Source organism: Myxine glutinosa, chromosome 3 (assembly GCF_964187855.1).
Source record: "Myxine glutinosa chromosome 3, kmMyxGlut1.1, whole genome shotgun sequence".
NCBI lineage: Eukaryota > Metazoa > Chordata > Myxini > Myxiniformes > Myxinidae > Myxine > Myxine glutinosa.
In genome coordinates, this window is record NC_136263.1 from 128,152,793 (window position 1) to 128,172,993 (window position 20,201).

Genomic DNA, 20,201 nt, shown 5'->3' on the forward strand with positions numbered 1-20,201 from the left:
CACTCGCCAAGTGGGTTAAGCATTCGAGCAAGCACTCTATTCAAACAGTTGATGAGGAACAGCTGGCTTGGCAAGTGCAAGCTAGCTGTTTGATAACTGAATACACCCCAGATTTCCTCCCTTTCACTTTTGTGTTAAACAGCATTAGCAACTGTTTCAAGAGGTAGTCAAACGTGTTTGTGGATTATAATATTTTTACTTCTGGTAAGAACACCCTGTATATACATATATATATATATATATATATATATATATATATATATATATATATATATATATATATATATATTTTATATATATACATATATATATATATATATATATATATATATATACATATATATATATATATATATCAGTCATCCCGGTGTGTACCCCGGTTTAGAATAGGCAAACCATATCCCTGCGCATCGTAAAAGCCGACCAAGGGTTGGCGCCAGGAAGGGCATCCGGCCATAAAAACATTGCCTCAAACAGGGAACCATGATTGTCATGGGACCCGCAAGGCTAACCCCCGCTCTAGCGGGGAAAATGGCCTTAAAACAATAATTCATTCATTCATTCATATATATATATATATCAGTCATTATGCGACTCCATACTATCAGTGGTGAACTGCCATTAAGGTATCCCATTCAGCTATCGCTGTACCTTAATGGGAGCGATAAGCAACGTCTGCCACACGGTACATTACCTCTGGTATCCACTCATTATATGGTGTCACCTAGATGCGGTCGGGAGTAACCAATCAGAATATAATTATTTAGTGCTCTAACCTAATGAGCGCACACAGTGCCACGATTGGAGCACTAAATAATTATATTCTGATTGGTTACTCCCGACCGCATCTAGGCGACACCATATATTATATATATATATATATATATATATATATATATATATATATATAACCAAAGAAGCACACTGACCCAATGACATGACGCTGATGAAATGTGCATAAATTATACCAACACATCACCTCCAAACGAGGAGGCATACGTATGTATGGTACTCAAGTCCTTGCAGATTGAGAGTAAAGCTCTATGGTCACAAATAGACAAGTAGAACATATATATATATATATATATATATATATATATATATATATATATATATATATATATATATATATATATATATATATATATATATATATATATTGATAAGCATTATTTTAATCCTCCTTTTTGTCATTTTTATTTGACAGTGCGCATCAGTGACAAGACCAAAGTGGTTCAAGTGTATGACAACAGTCAGAGCACCTGGTCTACTGTTTGTGCAGACAACTGGCATGAGGCGGATGCTCTATTGGCATGCAAGCAGCTTGGCTTTGAACCGTAAGTTTATCAATTTCATTGTCATTTTTATTTGAATATTTGGAAAATTACTCCATGTAGTCAGGTGGCTTCGTGAAATTACCGTTACCGGGCGGATACAACAACAAACAAGAGGCATTTCAAGGCCATTTTCCCTGCAAGAGCGGGAGTTAGCCTTGCGGTCTCCATGACAATCTTCTCCATTTTGCCCTATTTTCTGCATCTCTCCTTGTTAACCCACTTGCCCGCATTTCTTCTTCGACCATATTTAGCCAAGTCTTTCTCGGTCTTCCCCGTCCTCTACTTCCTTCTGTATTCATTTCCATCACGCCTCTCAATGAGTCACTTTCATCCTTCCTCAACACATGACCAAACCATCTCAAACTGTTTCTCTTCACAGCATCCATCACAGGCTCTATTCCCATCATCTTTTGCAATTCATCATTTGTCTTCCTCTCTCTCAACGATACTCCACACATCCACCGAACCATTCGCATTTCCACCCTTTCCCGCCTTCGTTGCTGCTCTACGTTCATTACCCATGTCTCGCTCCCATAAATCATAACACTTCTCGCACATGCAGCATACACCTTTCCCTTCAGCTTCAGCGACACTCCCCTCCTCATCAGCACGCCACTCAGTTCCCGAAACTTCTTCCATGCACATCTCACTCTAGCAACCGTTGCCGAGTGTGATCCACCTTCTCCATTCAGCACGTCTCCTAGGTAACAAAATGTTTTCACACCTTCCAGCTTCACGCCGTCTCCAAGATCCAATTCAACATTTCCTCCATCATCAGCCGGGCGGATAAAAGCACAATATTTGGCATGAGGCTCCCTTGTGGCCTATTAATTAATGTTAGCCTTGGAGCCCTTCGGAGTTTTGAAATTTTTCATGTAAAACACCAAAATTCAAGATGGCCGACATCGATGACAAAATATAGCTTTTCTCGAATCCTGGTAGACATAGGAAACCCAGGGTGGTTGACAAATTTGGGATTTTTAGGTAGTTGAATGTTATTGTGGACATTATAATAGTACTAATATACTGTATTGTAAAATATTATATAGACCGTTATTATTCCAATAAATGGCAAATTTCAAATAAACATTCACCCTCTTCTGGAAGGAAAATATTATCACCCAATAAAGTGAATAATAGTGAATCATGTATTTCAGTAACTGGCCTTGTGCTAGTCAAGACGATATTAAAATGTCCAAGGCATTTATCAGAATATCAGAATAACATTTATCAGAATAACCAGGATAACAGCAATTTGAATTGTACAGACAAAACTCAATTTTCAAGCAAATAACATCACTATGCTTTATTCGTAGGTCTCCAAGTAGTTCTCAATTTCCCTTACTCTCTCACACTACGGAGACAATAGTATGCCATTTCATGGAGTTGAGTTGGAATGCAATTTATTTATAATAACAGTCACAGTTTCTTACAAAGTATGTGGCATCCTGTGATGTCTCTTGCAATAACACACAGTTTGCAATGCTCTATGGAGTACATTTGCACTTGCAAAGTGGTGAGCAGTCCAGATTTGCTTTGCCGCATTTGCAGTTAGAGCAGTTTCCTTTGCAGGAGCATTTGATCAGCTCCCTGCACGATCTGGAAACCGCTGGAACATCTAAGCAGCTCTCGACTGGAACTACGTCACACTCTGACACCTCGACAGCAGCGGTCTTCAAGATATGGCTGGGACAGAGGCGTAGCTGTCAAGAAGAGAGTGCTTTTCATTTCCAGAAGGTGGTATTGTAATAAGTGGTCTGCTCACACAGGTTCGGTCTTAGTAGGCAACTGGAAAAGGCTGATTCCAGTCCCGTGGAATGAGGTTAGGGGGGTGGTTGAGCTGGGGTTGTGGTCTAGGTTGTCCAGGGCGCCAACAGTGAACATCTCTTTCCGGAGACAAGCAGGAGACACGACTCCATCTTCTGCAAAGCGTTCACAGGTAGAAGTGGCGATCTAGTCCTCAATCGCCATAATTCTGTCATAAGAAATGCTGATGCCCATCTGGTATAACTGCTGGATGAGTTTCTTGCTTCTGCTCAGTGCATGCACATTGATGCCAATGTAGATGGGGAGGGGGTGACTCACGCTCCAGAGTGTGTCTGGCATTCACAGCAGTACGAGATGTTTTTTTCTTTGTGTTGTAAACGATGCACTGGCCGATGGCTAGGCAAGCCTACGAGTCACGCTTGTCTTGATCTTTCAAGTTGGAACCATTCATGATCATGGAGACAAGAGACTTGAGGCTTGAGGGCAGTGAGTCTTCTTGGCATTCTGCAGGGAAGCAACAAGTGAATTTGAAGTCTTGATGGCTGAAAATGTCTTTTCTGACTATCGTAGCAGCTTTGGCCAGGATAACAGCATCTTCTGAGAAGTCTTGATTCTTCAGAGCTTCCTTCAACATATTTCTCATGCCTTCCTTGAAAATGAGAACCGTGTTTCTCCCATCATACTATTCTTGTGCCTCTGGGAAGCGTTCTAGCAAATGACCCTTCCGTCTGGTCTTGTTGACTAGTTTATTGATGCCCAGTTCCTCGAGACGATTCACATACAGAGAGTGGATCTCGGACAGCTTGAAGAGGAGAGTTCCAGAGTCCGCAGATTTCTCAATGTAGCTGGTCAGTTCTACAAATGCCCAAGACTCGTTCATTTTCTCATCTGTGTTTTCGGGTGTTTGGATTGCCTTGCGAGTGAGAGTACGGGTGGCGATTTCTCAGCTTGACCAGACATGCCAGATGGTATTTTGCCTCCATTGCAATTAGATCTCCTCCAAGTATTCTCGTCATAAGTTGGGTGTTGTTTAGATCTGTGATCATGTCCCGGATGTTTTTGTCGGCATCAAATGTTGAAACTTCATGGAGAACATTTTCCTCTTCGCCTTTCTCGCAGAAGAAACACTTTTGAACGTTCAGTGCTTTTCGCTTACTGTGCCTTTTCTGTTCATCATCAGGGTTGTGCTCTCTCTTCGTCTTTGCCTTTGCCTTTGCAACTTAGAATTGTTGAATTTTAAATGGCAAGATTTGTGCCAGGAAGCAGAATGAGAAGCAAAATTGTCAACAGTTTCATCACTCCCAAAATAGAGGTTAGCTGGAAGAGCACCGATGGCCCGGAACTATTCTACGTTGGTCAGGAATGATGTGAAAGCATCTGTTTTGTCACCACTTGTCCCAGGGCTCTGCAAGGGACACTTCAAGTGTTCAGCAGTGTCCCCGCTGGCAAATCACGCAGTGATCCCAGTTTAGTTCCATGTTGAGTCACACAATGAAAAGATACAAGCATATTGGAATATAAGAACCCAGTTTCTGTGTATAGTTCCATAAATACTTTGCTGGAACTCGTTGTAGGTCTACTGGTAGTATTGCAATATTCAAAATCCTATTCAGTGTGTTCAGTGGCCTAAAAAAAAACCAACATTTTGCAACCAATCTGGTCTTCTTATGACTACCAGGACTCGAGAAAAGCTATATTTTTGTCATCGATGTCGGCCATCTTGAATTTTGGTGTTTTACGTGAAAAGAATTTTAAACTCCGGAGGGCTCCTAGGCTAACATTAATTAATAGTCCCTGAGGGAGCCTCATGCCAAATATTGTGCTTTAATCCACCCGGTAACAGCAATGTTTAAATATAGCACTGAGACCCCTGACTAATGTAGTATAATTTTAGACAGTCATTTTTTCTATAGAATGAACTATGAAATGTTTTTTGGAAAGAATTGAGGTGTTATTAATCAAGCCGTGGCTGTAGGCCAAACACAAGTGGTGAGCTCATCCAATCTGTGTGTTTGTCAGTAGAATTGCTGATTTGGTTCAGAGGTTAATTTTGTGAATGTCTTATAGTCAGGTTCACTATGTTTTTTCGTTCAAAATCATGGTAGATTTGCCAAACCTATACATTTTTGGAAACGTTATTACATGGAAAATCAGAAAATCAATGTTTACATTTGCCAATTCCGACCAATTCGATTCGACCAATTCGACCAATCGACCATTTCCATTCGACCAATTCGACAATTCGACCATTCGAGCAATCGCTTCGATCGACCATTCGACCAATTCGATTCGATTCGATTCATCGAATTCGATTCGATCGACCATTCGACCAATTCGACCAATTCGACCATTCGACCAATCGCTTTCGATCGACCATTCGACCAATTCGATTCGATTCGATTCATCGAATTCGATTCGATCGACCATTCGACCAATTCGATTTGCCAATCAATTTGACCGACCTTTGCTTGTGTGGAACGGACTGTGAAAACGATTCGGACTATATTGTCGGATACGACACACAGGACAGTGAGGACGAACTCTAAATGGCATATTCTGTAATCGTGTATGTTTGATGCCATTGACTGCCTGTGTATATTTTGTCATTGACTGCCTGTGTAGATGTGAAGTTATACTGACTGCATGTGTATATATGATTTTGCTGACTGCCTGTGTATGTTTGGTGATATGAATTATTGTGACACATTTTGATGTTATTAACTGCCTGTACAAAATGATAACATGTATTTGATTATGCAACTTATCGCGAATATAAAGACAGTATTTTGCAATTCAAAACCTTTGATTCGTGTCTTACCATTCCCCATAGCACTAATTTGATACTTTCATTGGATTCCTTGTCCCTGAAAATGTAGGTTTAGTATATTTTAAAAAGTTTTTAGGGTAATTAGAGGCAGAAATAGAACAAAATATGTATTTTACAGTGGCCATTTTGAAAATCCAAAATGGCCGCCATACAGGTATCTCTGCAAATGTAAACATTGATTTTTAGTTTCCTTATGCTATAACCTTTCCAAAAATGTATAGGTTTGCTAATCTACCATGATTTTGAACGAAATATAATTTATTGACAAAGTGAACCTGACTAGTAGGAGAGTTCCCTTTTGAGCTCACAAGGAAAAATATGAAATACAATTTTGTGCAGGACTATATTTACTCACGCCACAGCCATTTGCTGGTTTGAGAGTCATACGGCATTTGCATTTGGTAATTCTAGCTGCTCATCTTGTCGAGTTATTCTGCCGACAATGAGACAAAAACACAGCTGCTTTAGCTCACACATCGCAGTACTGACACGCTGAGCAGAGTCGGAAAGCATATCAAAAGAGTAAGTCGACACACAAAGCTCAATAAACTCTAGTTGAGAGGGCGATGTGACATTTACAAGTCAGGCCATCTATATTCAGATCAACAGCAGTCATGACCAAGGAGCAGAAACAGCATGTCATTGGCATGTCATGTATAACAGGAGGCTGGGTCTGTGCTGTGCTTGTTGCTCACCACAGGCAGGCTGGTGACCCACGAGTATTTTACCACCTTTATTCAGGGCCAAGCCCCTTCCCTCTCACCTCCCTGCCTAATTCTTGCCGCATTCTATCAGAAGATCCCACACGTTCTACCAGAAAACCTTTCCTTATCGACCTCCCTAACTCTCCTGATGGAAGCTTTAATGCTCAACTATATCCATTTATACTCCTCTCTGTCATGTGGAACCATCTTACTAAGTATGTTCTCTCAGGTTCTTCCATTTCGGCCTTCAGGTCCTACAACCACATCATGGTCTTGCTTTTTTCTACTTTTGCAACCACAACATTTCTACTTTTGAGTTTTATTACACCAACTGTGATTCTGTCCCCCTTTTTTGTATAAAAGATCGAGGCTCGTGTAAGAGCATACATTAATCACAAAAAAACAAACTGACACATAAAACATATGATAAAGGGAGAGGGAGACGAGGTGGCGAGAGAAAGGGAAGCACACAAGTACAACAGCAGAGAACAGGGACATTCGGAGATCTGTGGAAGGGAGAGGGCTTGGGGGGGGGGGGCATGGGAAGGTGGCGGGGGGGGGGGGTGGGGGGTGGGAGAGGCATGCAACACATAGACACTGCGAGGAATTCCAGGAAAGAAGTTGGTATTTCAAAAAAAGTGGACCTGGGTTGAATTAACAGGGGTAGAAAAGATCAATGTTTTGGATTTTTTTTTTTTTTTTTTTTTTTTTTTTTTTTGTATACAAGATCGAGGCTCGTGAAAGAGCGAAACATTGATTGGGGGAAGATAAGACATGGTGGTGAACAGCTGTTTTAAAGACCTGGAGGGAGGAGTGGGATTGAAGAGAGTGAGGGAGTTTGTTCCAGAAGTGGGAGAAAAGAGGAATGAAAGAGTGAAGGTGAATAGAGAGTCTTGATTTTGGCAGTTTCACAATAAGAGGGTTGCTGGCAGATCTTGTGCGACCTGTAGGAATATTTGGGGAACAGAGCACAGAGAGAGCTGGGGGGGCAAGGCCAAGATGCACTTCCAGAGAATTTGCACACAAAGTAAAACTAATTACACTCCTTGGCAAGTTTTATAATGAATACTGACAGTGCTTTCTTCTTGTGTGGTATCTGTCCTCATATTCTCTGTTTATGGGTAAATGTTTTATTCGTGGTAACAAACAACAGCAACAGGCATTTTAAGGCCATTTTCCCTGCTAGAGTGGGGGTTAGCCTTGCAGGCCCCATGACAATCTTTTCCATTTTGCCCTATTTTCTGCATCTCTCCTTGTTAACCCCCCTTGCCTGCATTTCTTCTTCCACCATCTTTAGCCAAGTCTTTCTCGGTCTTCCCCTTCCTCTACTTCCTTCTACATTCATTTCCATCACTCTTCTCAACCAGTCACTTTCATCCTTCCTCAACACATGACCAAACCATCTCAACCTGTTGCTCTTCACAGCATCAATCACAGGCTCTATTCCCATCATCTTTCGCAATTCATCATTTGTCTTCCTCTCTCTCAACGATACTCCGCACATCCACCGAACCATTCGCATTTCCACCCTTTCCAGCCTTTGTTGCTGCTTTACGTTCATTACCCATGTCTCACTCCCATAAATCATAACACTTCTCACACATGCAGCATACACCTTTCCCTTCAGCTTCAACGACACTCCCCTCATCATCAGCACGCCACTCAGTTCCCAAAACTTCTTCCATGCACATCTCACTCAAGCAACCGTTGCCGAGTCTGATCCACCTTCTCAATTCAACATGTCTCCTAGGTAACAAAATGTTTTCACACCTTCCAGCTTCCTGCCCTCTCCAAGATCCAACTCAACATTTCCTCCATCTGCAGCACCCTCTGTGCACACCTTACACTTGAATGTAGCTGCCACACTGGTTAATGACCCTTTCAGACCACTACACTTTTGATGAACCCACTCAGCGCACATTGTACATTGAATAGAGTTCACTCCGACACCATTCCTGCACACAGCACTCGGCCACTTCGCAGTTCTTTCCACCTCACCACATGCTTTACCACTTGCCATCACCTTCGTCTTTCCTATATTCACCTTCAGACCTTTTGCCTCCATACATTCCTTCCACTTGTTCATCTTCTCCTTCAGTCCATCCATACTTTTTGCAATCAACACCAGATCATCTGCATACAACAACTCCCACAGTAAACCCTTCTTTATGTCCCTAGCCAGTACCTCCATCACAGCTACAAATAGTAGTGGACATAGTACCGACTCCTGATGCACTCCCACCTTCACCTCAAACTCGCCACTGTTCCCGTCATTCATCCTTACAGCTGTGCAAGCTCTTTCGTACATTGCCATCACTACTCTGATCAACCATTCCTCCACTCCTAACTTCTTCAATGCCCATGTCACTACTTAGCCTGGAACCCTATCGAATGCTTTCTCCAGATCAACAAAACCAAGAAACAACTTCTTCCTCTTCTCCATATACTTCTCCTGCAACTGCCTTACAATAAAAAGTGCGTCTGTCGTTCCTCTTACTGGCATAGATCCAAACTGCATTTCGTCGATCTTCACTTTCTTCCTTATCCTCCTCTCCAACACCCTTTCCAATACCTTCATTCCATGCTCCAATAACTTTATCGCTCAATACGAGCCACAGTCCAGAGGGTCACCTTTCCCCTTGTATAGAGGGACGAGGGTACTCAGTTCCCAAGCCACTGGAATGCGGCCTGCTTTCACCACCAGATTACAGATCTCTGTCATTCTCTTCACACCCCAACTTCCCGCTGCCTTCAACATATCTCCCACAACTCCCGGCGGTCCTCCCACTTTTTTACTCTTCATTGCTTTTATCACTTCCTCAACTTCCTTCTCAGTTATCTTCTCTGCTGGTCCTAAAACCGAGTTAATCTCTATGTTGCCATCCCATTCATTCTCTGCATTCAACAGCATTTACATATATTTCTTCCCTCTTCCTTTAATTCCATTTGGGTCCACAACGATTTGTCCCACTTCATCCTTCAAGCAACTCACCCCACTCACATCACACCTCTCTTTCTCTATCTGCTTTGCAATCCTGAATACCGCTCTCTGACCCTCTTCCAAATCCAAGCGTGCTCCGAACATTTTCCTACATGCTTCCTGCGCCTTTGATACCTCTTTCTTTGCAGCCTCCTTGGCTGCCTTATAACTTTCATGCTCTGCCTTTTCTGCCCCCTTTCCCTTTGCCTTCTGCTACTCCTTGAACTTCTTCAAGGAGTGGCAGAATAATTTCTACGTTAATAATTTATTCCTGGTAAGGAAAATTAATTTAATCCATCTTGGAGATTGTATACACAACAGCTCATCTCATTGTTTTCCTTTCCCTCAATTTGGCCCTTACAACCCATTGCTCTATAGCCATACTATTTCCATGTAAACATTATCCTGAAATAATCCAGTCTTCTCCTCTCCCGACAGCATACCAGGCTCATTCTGTTTTCTCAGCAAAGTGGCATTGGGACATTGGGAAAAATTAACACATGGCTATCATTAACAGTCAGATAAAGATTTGGAATCCTAGCTAATGTTCTCCAGTGCCCTCTCACCCAGATAAGCAGAATCTGATCTGCCAATCTGATCAGCAGAAGCCATTAAAGCGAGTTCTTTAATCAATTGTTTCCTCATGAACAAGGCATGCATTTCAAATGTCAGGTCAGTCTTTGACAGTTCAACGCACTTTGTCAAGTAACCTTTTTTTTACCTGACCATCAATTACTCAGAGATCTCCACTAATGCTGGCTTGACACGACGAAGCTTTGTTCTGTATCCTTCCTCAGTTTTATCATACCACTTCAAAAGTGCTTCTTTCAAAGGTTCATAATTGACAGCCACCATATTTGACACACAAATATAAATCCAGTGCTTTGCAAGTTAACAAACCACTGAGTGAGGTATCCCATCCTGCCCTATTCCACATGCTATTATTGGTATCAAAATGCTTAAATCTCAGTGTTTATCTGTCTATCCTTCTCCTCAATAATGACTGGAAGCTTTGGTGTGCAATCCTATGCATGGTTATCACATTCTCAAGGTGACCTATTTGAATGCTCTGCGTTAAAACGCTTCAACTTATATTCAGCTTCTATCTATCACTCACAGCCTTGAGGTTTTTCATAGTGAAGTCCGGTTGGAGATTGCATAGATTTGGTAATTTCAAAAAAAGATTCGATTATGGGTGTGTAAACGTTTGTCTTAAAAAGACCCTTTTTTTCTTTGCAATTTGAATTTCTTCAATTAATCTGCATAAACCTTACATCAATTTTGTTCTTTAAAGCCTCATTTTTTCCATGCTCGATGGAATTAATTTGATTATTATTTACCTCCACCATCTGCAGTAATTTCCCTGCTTTTTGCAGTTGGTGTTATTACGTGCTCCTCCCCAAACCCCGGCCACGGTGTACCTCTGAGCCCCGAAAGGAGTCACGGCAGAAAGATGTGCTATTATGTGCGCTAATGACCAATGGTGAAACCACACCAATCAATTGTTACAAAAACCAAGTATTGTATTAAAACCACACATCAATAACAAGTAACGCACGTACAAGAAAACCTCACTTGCACAGCAAACACCATATAATTTCTATGATGGTACCACCAATTTCCTGAATCAATAACTCACGGTATTCCCACATGAGCAATCGGTAACATCCCCCAAAGTCACTGTGTCATGATACCAGGCCAAAGTCGATCCCCTCGGCTCTCGCGATCACAAGCAAAGGTCGTACTGAGACCTGAACCCAGAACGGCTAACAGTCGACGCTGCAGAAGAGCCGCTTGGTGAGGTGTCAGGTCGACGTCGGTCCGGTAAAAGTTCACCCAAAAGGCGACTGGGAATTCACACCTTCGGTTCACCAGACAATGACGCTGACGAGAACGATCAGCGGCTCCCAAGCGGAGAACCGCGAAGAACCGCGAGTTCCCAAGCGAAATCCACGACACACACGAGAACCAGGCGAATGGCTGGTGCGAGGTGAAATGGCTGGTGCGAGGTGAAATGGCGGACGGGTCGGTAATGGAGGCGTACTTGCTCTCCAGCAATGATTCACTTTCGGAACCAAAAGCAAAACCCGTCACGCAGGTTTATCTGCCACAGCAGTAACAACACTGTCACAGGAATCCCTTTCCCGGGGAAACCAATATTCGCTCGTGACCAATGTCCACCAGCGTCCGCTCGACACCTCGAAGCAGATCGGCCTTCCTTTCCCGATCTCACTCGATCTGCTCCCACCTCTTCTTCTTCTTCCGTTTTCGCCCTCACCCATCTCGTTTTCCTTCTGAGACATTATTTTTTACCTTTGAAGACAGTTATCTCCATTTCACACTCAAACTGTAACAATAATAGTACATGAAACTAAAAATGCTTCAAGTGGATGACAACCACAAAGACAGAAGTGAGAAATCTGTAACACTCCCCACCCTCAAGAAAGAAAGTTTGAACATAGTGAAAACTTTATTTTCATGCACAAAACCTCTTCAACTAACAAAAGTAAAACTCACACCCAAACAGTACCAATCAACCTGTGGCTGACCAACTCACGTGAGCAACAATAACTAATATTCCTCAGAAGAAAGCAACAAAACTTCCAAACAACCTACAGGAATTTTAAAAGTTAGTTCACCCTGGATAAAGCATCGGCAACGACATTGTCCCTGCCCTTTACATGCTCAATTTCCAAGTTGAACTCCTGCAAAGACAAACTCCATCTCATCAACCTCTGATTTTTATTTTTCATTTTTTGAATGAAGGTTAAGGGGTTGTGATCAGTGAAGACTTTTATCGGAAAGGTAGTAGTTCCCAGATACACCTCATAATGCTGAAGCGCTAGCAGGAGAGCAATGGTCTCTTTTTCCACAGTGGCATAATTTGCCTGATGTTTGTTAAACTTTTTCGAATAGTAGCACACCGGGTGATCCGTGCCATCATCATCTTCCTGTAATAGACCTGCCCCAGCCCCCACATAACTGCATCAATGGCCAACTTGAAAGGTTCTTGAAAATCTGGCGCTGCGAGGACAGGAGAGCTCATTAATATCGCTTTGACGTGGGCAAAGGCAGCCTGGCATTTGTCATCCCAAACAAACTTGGTCTCTTTTCTCAGCAAATTCGTGGAAGGGGCTACCACATCAGAAAAATTCCTGCAGAACCGCCGGTACCAACCAGCGATACCCAAGAATCTCATAAGCTCCTTCTTCCCTTTTGGAACTTGGAAGCGATCAATGGCTTCTATCTTGGTTGTCCCTGGTTGCACCTGACCCTGACCTACTACATGGCCTAGGAACACCACCTGTGCTTTTACAAACTCACTCTTAGATAAGTTGATGGTCAACCCTGCCTTGGTCAGTTTCTTGAAAAATGCATGAATTTGTTTAATATGATTTTCCATGGTCATGGTGTGGATGACGACATCATCCAGATAAGCTTCCACCCCTTCAAGGTCTGCAATAAGCTTATTAATCAGCCGTTGAAACGAAGCAGGCCTGTTTTTCAATCCAAAGGGAAGAACCTTGTACTGATACAACCCATTTGGTGTGACTAAAGCCGAGATTTCCTTGGCTCTATCAGTAAAAGGAATCTGCCAATACCCTTTCAGCAAGTCAAATTTAGTTACAAATTTAGCTGGGCCTATTCTATCAATACAGTCATCAATCCTCGGGATGGGATATGAGTCGGTCTTGGTCACTGCATTAACCCGTTTTAAGTCCGTTCAACAGCGAAAACTGCCATCGGGTTTTGGAACCAACACACATGGTGAGCTCCATTCACTGCTGCTTGGTTCGATGATGTCATTCTCCAACATATACTGAACCTCCTTCCGAAGATAATTAATCCATCTTAACAGGGTTCATCCGATCGGGGTGTTGTTTCACAGGAGTGGCTTCCCCCACCTCAATATCATGATATACGAAGTCAGTACGACCAGGTACATCTGTGAACAAATGTGCAAACTCAAAAATTAGGCTGGACAGTTGTCCTTGTTGTTCCCTCGTCAAATGACCTAATTTCTCATCTAAATTACTCAACACCTCCGTGTTCGTCAATCTGGGACAAGCCTGGTCATCAATGTTATCAAACTTCACACCGGCCTCAACCTCTGGATTCTCTTGCACCCCGACTACAGGCATGACAGGTGAGACAGGAACCATTTTTTCCACAGGCTTCCTCTCATGATATTTCTTCAGTCGGTTGACATGACACAGCTGCCGCTTTTTCCGTCGGTCGGGAGTTGTCACCACGTAATCTGTTTCATTGTACCTCCTTTTGATTGTATAAGCACCAACATACCTAGCCTGTAGTGGCTGACCTGGAACAGGAAGCAACACTAACACCCGGTCCTCAGGACTGAAATTTCCTATCTGAGATTTCTTGCCATGTCTCACTTTCATTTTATCCTGTGTCACTTTCAAGTTTCTTCTTGCAACTTCACAAGCCTTTGCCAATCTGTGCCTAGCCGTTGACACATACTCTACCACTGTTGACTGCGACTCCTCCTGTAGCCACTGTTCTTTCACAAATTTCAATGGTCCTCGAACTGCGTGTCCAAACACAAGTTCAAAAGGACTGAATCCAATGACTCCTGAACAGATTCCCTCGTAGCAAACAACAATAATGGTATTCCTTCATCCCAATCCTTGTCACATGCAAAACAATACATTCTGATCATATTCTTCAATGTCTGGTGAAACCTTTCCAAGGCCCCTTGGCTATCGGGATGGTAAGTACTTGATCTTACTTGCTTCACTCCCAACAGGTGTACCACTTGCTGAAAAAGTGTTGACATGAAATTGGAACCCTGATCAGACTGGATGACCTTAGGTAGGCCAACCAAAGTGAAAAATTTAATCAAGGCCTTCGCAATAACTGCCTCAGTAATTTTCCTAAGATACACCGCTTCTGGGAACACCGCTTCTGGAAGCGCACATGATGGTCAGCAAATACTGATGTCCAGCCTTAGTCTTAGGTAAAGGGCCTACACAGTCAATAATGACTCGGCTGAATGGCTCTTCAAAAGCTGGAATGGGTTTTAAAGGTGCAGAAGGGACTTTCTGATTAGGTTTTCCCACCAGCTGGCAAGAATGGCAAGATTTACAGAACTCCGCCACATCACGTCGCAATCCTGGCCAGAAAAAATGTACCAATATTCTGTCACATCACATGTCTTGTTCACTCCAAGGTGCCCGGCCAAAGGTGTCTCATGTGCCAAACTCAATATCTCCTTCCGGTACGGCGGTGGCACCACAATTTGGTAATGAACTTTCCACTCGTCATTTGCTGGCACCTCCGGTGGTCTCCATTTTCTCACGAGTATTTCCCCTTTCATGAAGTAACCAACAGGTACCTTCATAGCCTCTTCCTCTGTAACGGCTTTACCAATCAAACTCTGGAGCTCCGAATCTCTATGTTGTTCTTCAACAAGTCTCTCTCGGACAAGCACCATCTGTTCAGCCTCGTTCCCAGATGTCTCCGACGGGCACTCCATTTTCTCTTTTGGTCCAGATGCCACCTTTTCTTTAGATTCCTTGATGTCACTCCCTTTCCTATTATCTCTTCCTGACTTTTCCTCCAATATCTCTATGGAACCCAAATCCACATCACCTTCCTCCTCCTTCTCTTCAGAGCACTTCCTACCCATAGCACGAGTCACTGCACAGGATGGAAAGCTACCCGGAATATCCTTCTCTAACTGTGCTGTGGTATTTTCCATACTGGGCTTTTCAATCAACATCGGATTACCAGAAACTCGACCACCGGCCAAATCATTCCCGATGATAAGAGATATTCCCTCTACAGGAAGAGTGGCTTGTAACCGCACAGTGACTGGTCCTGACACCAACTCAGACTTTAAATGGATGACATGAAGAGGAACTTTAACATAGCCACCAACCCCCTGTAAGAGAACACTAACCCCCGTGGCCGTCTTCTCCGACAATGGCAAAATGCCCTCAAGCATCAAAGATTGATGTGCTCCTGTGTCCCTCAATACCCTAACAGGTCTCTGGTTAGTTCAGTCCCCATCCAGTGACACAAACCCCTCGGAAATAAAAGGTTTGTAACCCTCTTGGACAAGGTCTTCTGTGATGCCGTAACTTTGGCACAGGAACCTTCACAAGGCACTGTCCTCCAAGGACGATTTCTCGCATTGGCCAACGCATTCGGAGTTGCACTAGCCTGACTCCGATCCTGATGTTTCCTTTTCAGGGCATAACATTGGGACATCAAATGCCCAGGTTTCTTCCAAAAAGCGCAAGTAGGCCCGGAGGAAAAACCTGTGGTCTGCCTCGGGCCCCCCGGAAGATAGGTATGCCTTGGAACTGCAGTCTTCTGAGCCCTAAAAGTCGCGGTATCAGATTTGTCCCCATAGTCCTCTCTAGGCCGCCTCCATGAAAATTTGTTCTCCGAACCTGATTTACCGTAACTCCCCTGGCTAACTCTAGGCGGGAAGTTAGGTTTGTGGAACCCCATCCGGTGTGTCAAGGCATAGTCATCTGCCATTGTTGCTGCCTCATACAACTCTGGTACCTTTTTTTCATCCAGATGCACTTTAATGTCCATGTGGACACACTGTTTGAATTCCTCCACCAAGATCAATTGTCGTAAACGGTTGAAGTCTTTCCCAATCTCCTTCGAGTCACACCACCTATCAAACATAGTTTCCTTCATTCTGGCAAACTCCACATGGGTCTCACTCTCCCTCTTCCTGGCATTCCTAAATTTTTTGTCAGTAAGCTTCAGGGACCAATTCATAGGCTTTGAGAATGGTTTTTTTCACTATCTCATAATCTGCACATTGGTCAATCGGTAAAGCCGAATAGATATCTTGAGCTTTACCCACCAGAACACTTTGTACTAACATAGTTCATGGCCATTTTAACATTTGAGCCACCTTCTCAAAGTGTAGAAAGAACTTGGCTACCTCTTTTTCATTAAAGGGTGGAACCAGCCTCACATGCCTACCAACATCCCAAGAGTTCTGACTGGTTGTCGAACTAGCCGGCATGGATACTACTTCTCTCTGTTCCCCCAGGAATTCAAGCTCCTTGAGTTTAAGTTCCCTCTGATACTCCACCTCTCGTTCCTTTAACTCCCTTTCGGCTCTCCCTTCCTCTGCTCTTTCCTCTGCTCTTCTCTCCTTGAGTCCTCGTTCCTGTTCTGCTCTTTCTTTTTTCTGCTTTCCATTCCAGGTTGACTCGGCCTGTCATCCTTCCGAGGTCGGCTAATTGAGTACCAGTTCACTGGTAATTCCCTGTTTGTCGTAAAAGGCGACAAACAGGGTTGGCGGCAGGAAGGGCATCCGGCCGTAAAACATTGCTTCAAAAAGGGGACCAAAAACAACAACAACCACGGTGCCCGAAAAAGGCCAACCCCCGCCTTGCGGGGAAAAATGGCCTCTAAAGGTGGTTTTATTCCAACTCTTTTAACCTTTCCTGGCTCTGCAGTTGCATCTCCATTTTCTGGAGCTCCATATTTCCTTTTTCCTCTGGTAACCAATCCAAGGCTACCTCTTCCCATGTTCCTTGTCCCACTAGAGATTCTACCACCAATGTCTGAATCTCTGCTTTCTTCATACTAACTCGGACCTCCAATTTATAATATTTGGCCAATATCATAAGTTCCGATCTTTTTAACGCCTGGAATTGTGCCTCATTAGGGGAAGTCGCAAACTTTTCTACTTTTTTTTTTTTTTTTTTGTATACAGAGTCGAGGCTCGTGAAAGAGCTAACATTTATCAAACAAACAAATCAAACAAACAAGCAAACAAAGTATATAAAAAGGGGAGCGGTCGACAAGATGGGAAGAGAAGGGGAGGAAGCACACAAACACAACATTTGAGAACAGGGACATCGGGAGATGTGTGGGAGGGAGAGGGCCTGGGGGGAGGCAGGATAGGTATAAAACGCAAGGACACCAAGGACTTCCAGGAAAGAAGTCGGCACCTCAAAAAGTGGATTTGGGGTGAAATTAGCGGGGGTAGAAAAGATCAATGTTTTGGATTGGGGAAGATAAGAGATGGTTGTGAACAGCCGTTTTAAAGACCTGGAGGGAGGAGTGGGATTGAAGGGAGTGAGGGAGTTTGTTCCAGAGGCAGGAGAAAAGAGGAATGAAGGAGTGAAGGTGAGCAGAGAGTCTTGATTTTGGCAGTTTAACCATAAGAGGGTTGCAGGCAGATCTTGTGCGACCTGTAGGAATATTTGGGGGACAGAGTCCAGAGAGAGCTGGGGGAGCAAGGCCGGAGAGGAGTCGGTAGAAGATGGAAAGACCACCAACCTGCCTGCGGTGAGTAAGTGAAATGCCCTCGGAGATAGCGTCATCGTGGGAGATTCCAATGATTCTGAATGCTTTGGTTTCAACAGCGTGAAGACGAGCTAGGTGTGAGGCAGGAGCACCAGCCCAGAGGGGACAGCAGTACTCCATTGAGCTGCGGATGAAACCCTTGTATGTGGTGAGGAGCTCAGGTGTGCCAAGGAAGGACTTCACACGACGGAGGATCCCCAGTCGGCGACTGGCTTTGGAGGCCAGCTTGGAAATGTGGTTTTCCCAGGAAAGATCATGGCAGATAGTGAGACCCAAAAGCTTGAGTGACAGAACTTCTTGGAGAGGATTATTCAGAAAGTAGATGGGAGGGTTGTCCAGTCGGTCTTTTCGGAGAGACATCGTAAGAGTGTGAGATTTGTCAGGATTGAAAGACATGTTCCACTTGTTTGCCCAGTCTGTGATTTTGTCCAGGTCTGCAGAGAGTGAGGAGGCTGCAGACTGCCGATCTGAGGGATGAGGAATGGAGCGACAGAGAGTGGAGTCATCAGCAAAGAGATAGAGAGGATTTTCAAGATAGTCAGAGAGATCATTGACAAAGACCAGAAAAAGCACAGGGCCCAGAACACTGCCTTGGGGGAACTCCAGCCTGAACAGGAAGAGGAGATGAGAGAAACCCATTCAGGGCCACACGTTGACTACGACGAGAGAGAAAGTTCCCCAGCCATGCGTGAAGATTTCCATGGATACCAAAGGAGGAGAGTTTGGTGAGCAGAGCGAGGTGCCAGACCGTAGCATCGAAGGCACGCGATATGTCGAGGGAGACAGCCCTAATTTCCTGTTTGGCATTGAGGACGTCCATTCATTGTTGAGACAGCAGAAGCAGCATGTCCAGAGTAGAGTGACCTGTTCTGAAACCAAATTGATGATCAGAGATCAAGCCATTGGAGAAGAGGAAAGATTTCATATCCGAAGCAATGATGGATTCCATGACTTTGCTGATAATTGGGAGAAGGCTGATTGGTCTGTAGTTGCTAGGATCTGTTTTTGCACCTTTTTTGTGCAAAGCGGTGATGTTGGCTGATTTCCAAGCAGATGGCAGTTGACCTTGAACAAAAGAGAGGGTGAAGAGAACAGAGAGAGGGAGTGACAGAGCAGAAGAACAGGATTTTAGGACCCGTGGGCTGATGCCGTCAGGTCCAGTTGCAGAATCAGAGTCGAGGGTTGACATAAACTTTTCCACCTTGTCAGGAGGAAAGGACACGGGGTCCAGGAGCAGCTGGGTACGACTGGGTATGGTGGGTACAGAGAGGGATGGGTTTGGGACACAAGATTTAGAGGCAAACACAGAGTTGAGGCATTCAGCTTTTTCACGTGCGGAGTCAGCTGTGTAGCCGTTTGAGGTAAGGGAGGGGATGGAGGGGGAACAAACACCAGAAACAGATTTGACCAGACGCCACCAGGATTTGGAAGAGGGAGACAGATAAGAGAGTTCGGTCTTTAGAACTGAGAGATATTGTTTCCTGGCTCTCCTGAGGGTGGACACTCACTTGTTTCGGGCTTTGTGAAAGGAAATGAGATTTCCTTCCGTTGGATTGCTTTCCAGGAGACGAAGGCAATTTGTTTCTGGGCAACAGCCTCACCACAAGATTCCGTGTACCATGGACGGTAGGAAGTGTATGACAACTGAAGACGAGATGGGATAAATCTGTGCATGAGAGAGAGCAATTTACTTTGGAAGAATTCCCAGGATGAGTTGATGTCAGAGGTGGTAGAGATGGGAGACCAGTCCAGATGATTGATGGCTGCTTGATGACCGTGCCAGTTGGCCTGATTGAAATGCCAAACTCGTCGACGCTGGGCAGGCTCTCTGAGAATGGCCAGAGAGATGTCCACTTTGACAAGCACATGATCAGAAGAACCGATTGGAGCAGAAGAAGAGCAGCAGACATTAGCAGGGAAGTTTGTCATAACCAAGTCTAGAAGAGAAGATACTCCATTGGCTGAGATCCGGGTCGGGAAATTGACAGATTGTGTCAGTCCCAGTGAGTCACAGAAGTCCTTTGCTGAGGAGCCATGGCTGGTGAGAGAGGTACCCACACCCAGCCAACTGGCATGGTGACAATTGAAATCACCACATATGAGGAAGAGAGAGTTGGGATGAGTAGATAGAAGTTGGTCCATATTATCAGACAGCGAGATGTAAATGGAGTCATCACTGTTTGGTGGATGGTACAACACATATGAACAAGAGGTGGGAGCGAAGGGAAAGCCATAGCCAGAGGTATTCCTGGGGGTGAGGTGGAGAGAGTGCAGTG

At 44.0% G+C, this 20,201-nt stretch overlaps 1 protein-coding gene across 2 annotated transcripts in view; it reads left to right on the top strand.

The window, feature by feature from the left end:
* Positions 1 to 20,201, top strand: part of LOC137423216 (transmembrane protease serine 3) — a 166,571-nt gene that overhangs the window by 38,430 nt on the left and 107,940 nt on the right. For both annotated transcript variants that reach the window (XM_078774544.1, XM_078774543.1), the window contains exon 5: positions 1,208 to 1,337. In XM_078774544.1, coding sequence (XP_078630670.1) covers positions 1,208 to 1,337 — 130 coding nt within the window. The remainder of the gene's footprint in view (positions 1 to 1,207; positions 1,338 to 20,201) is intronic.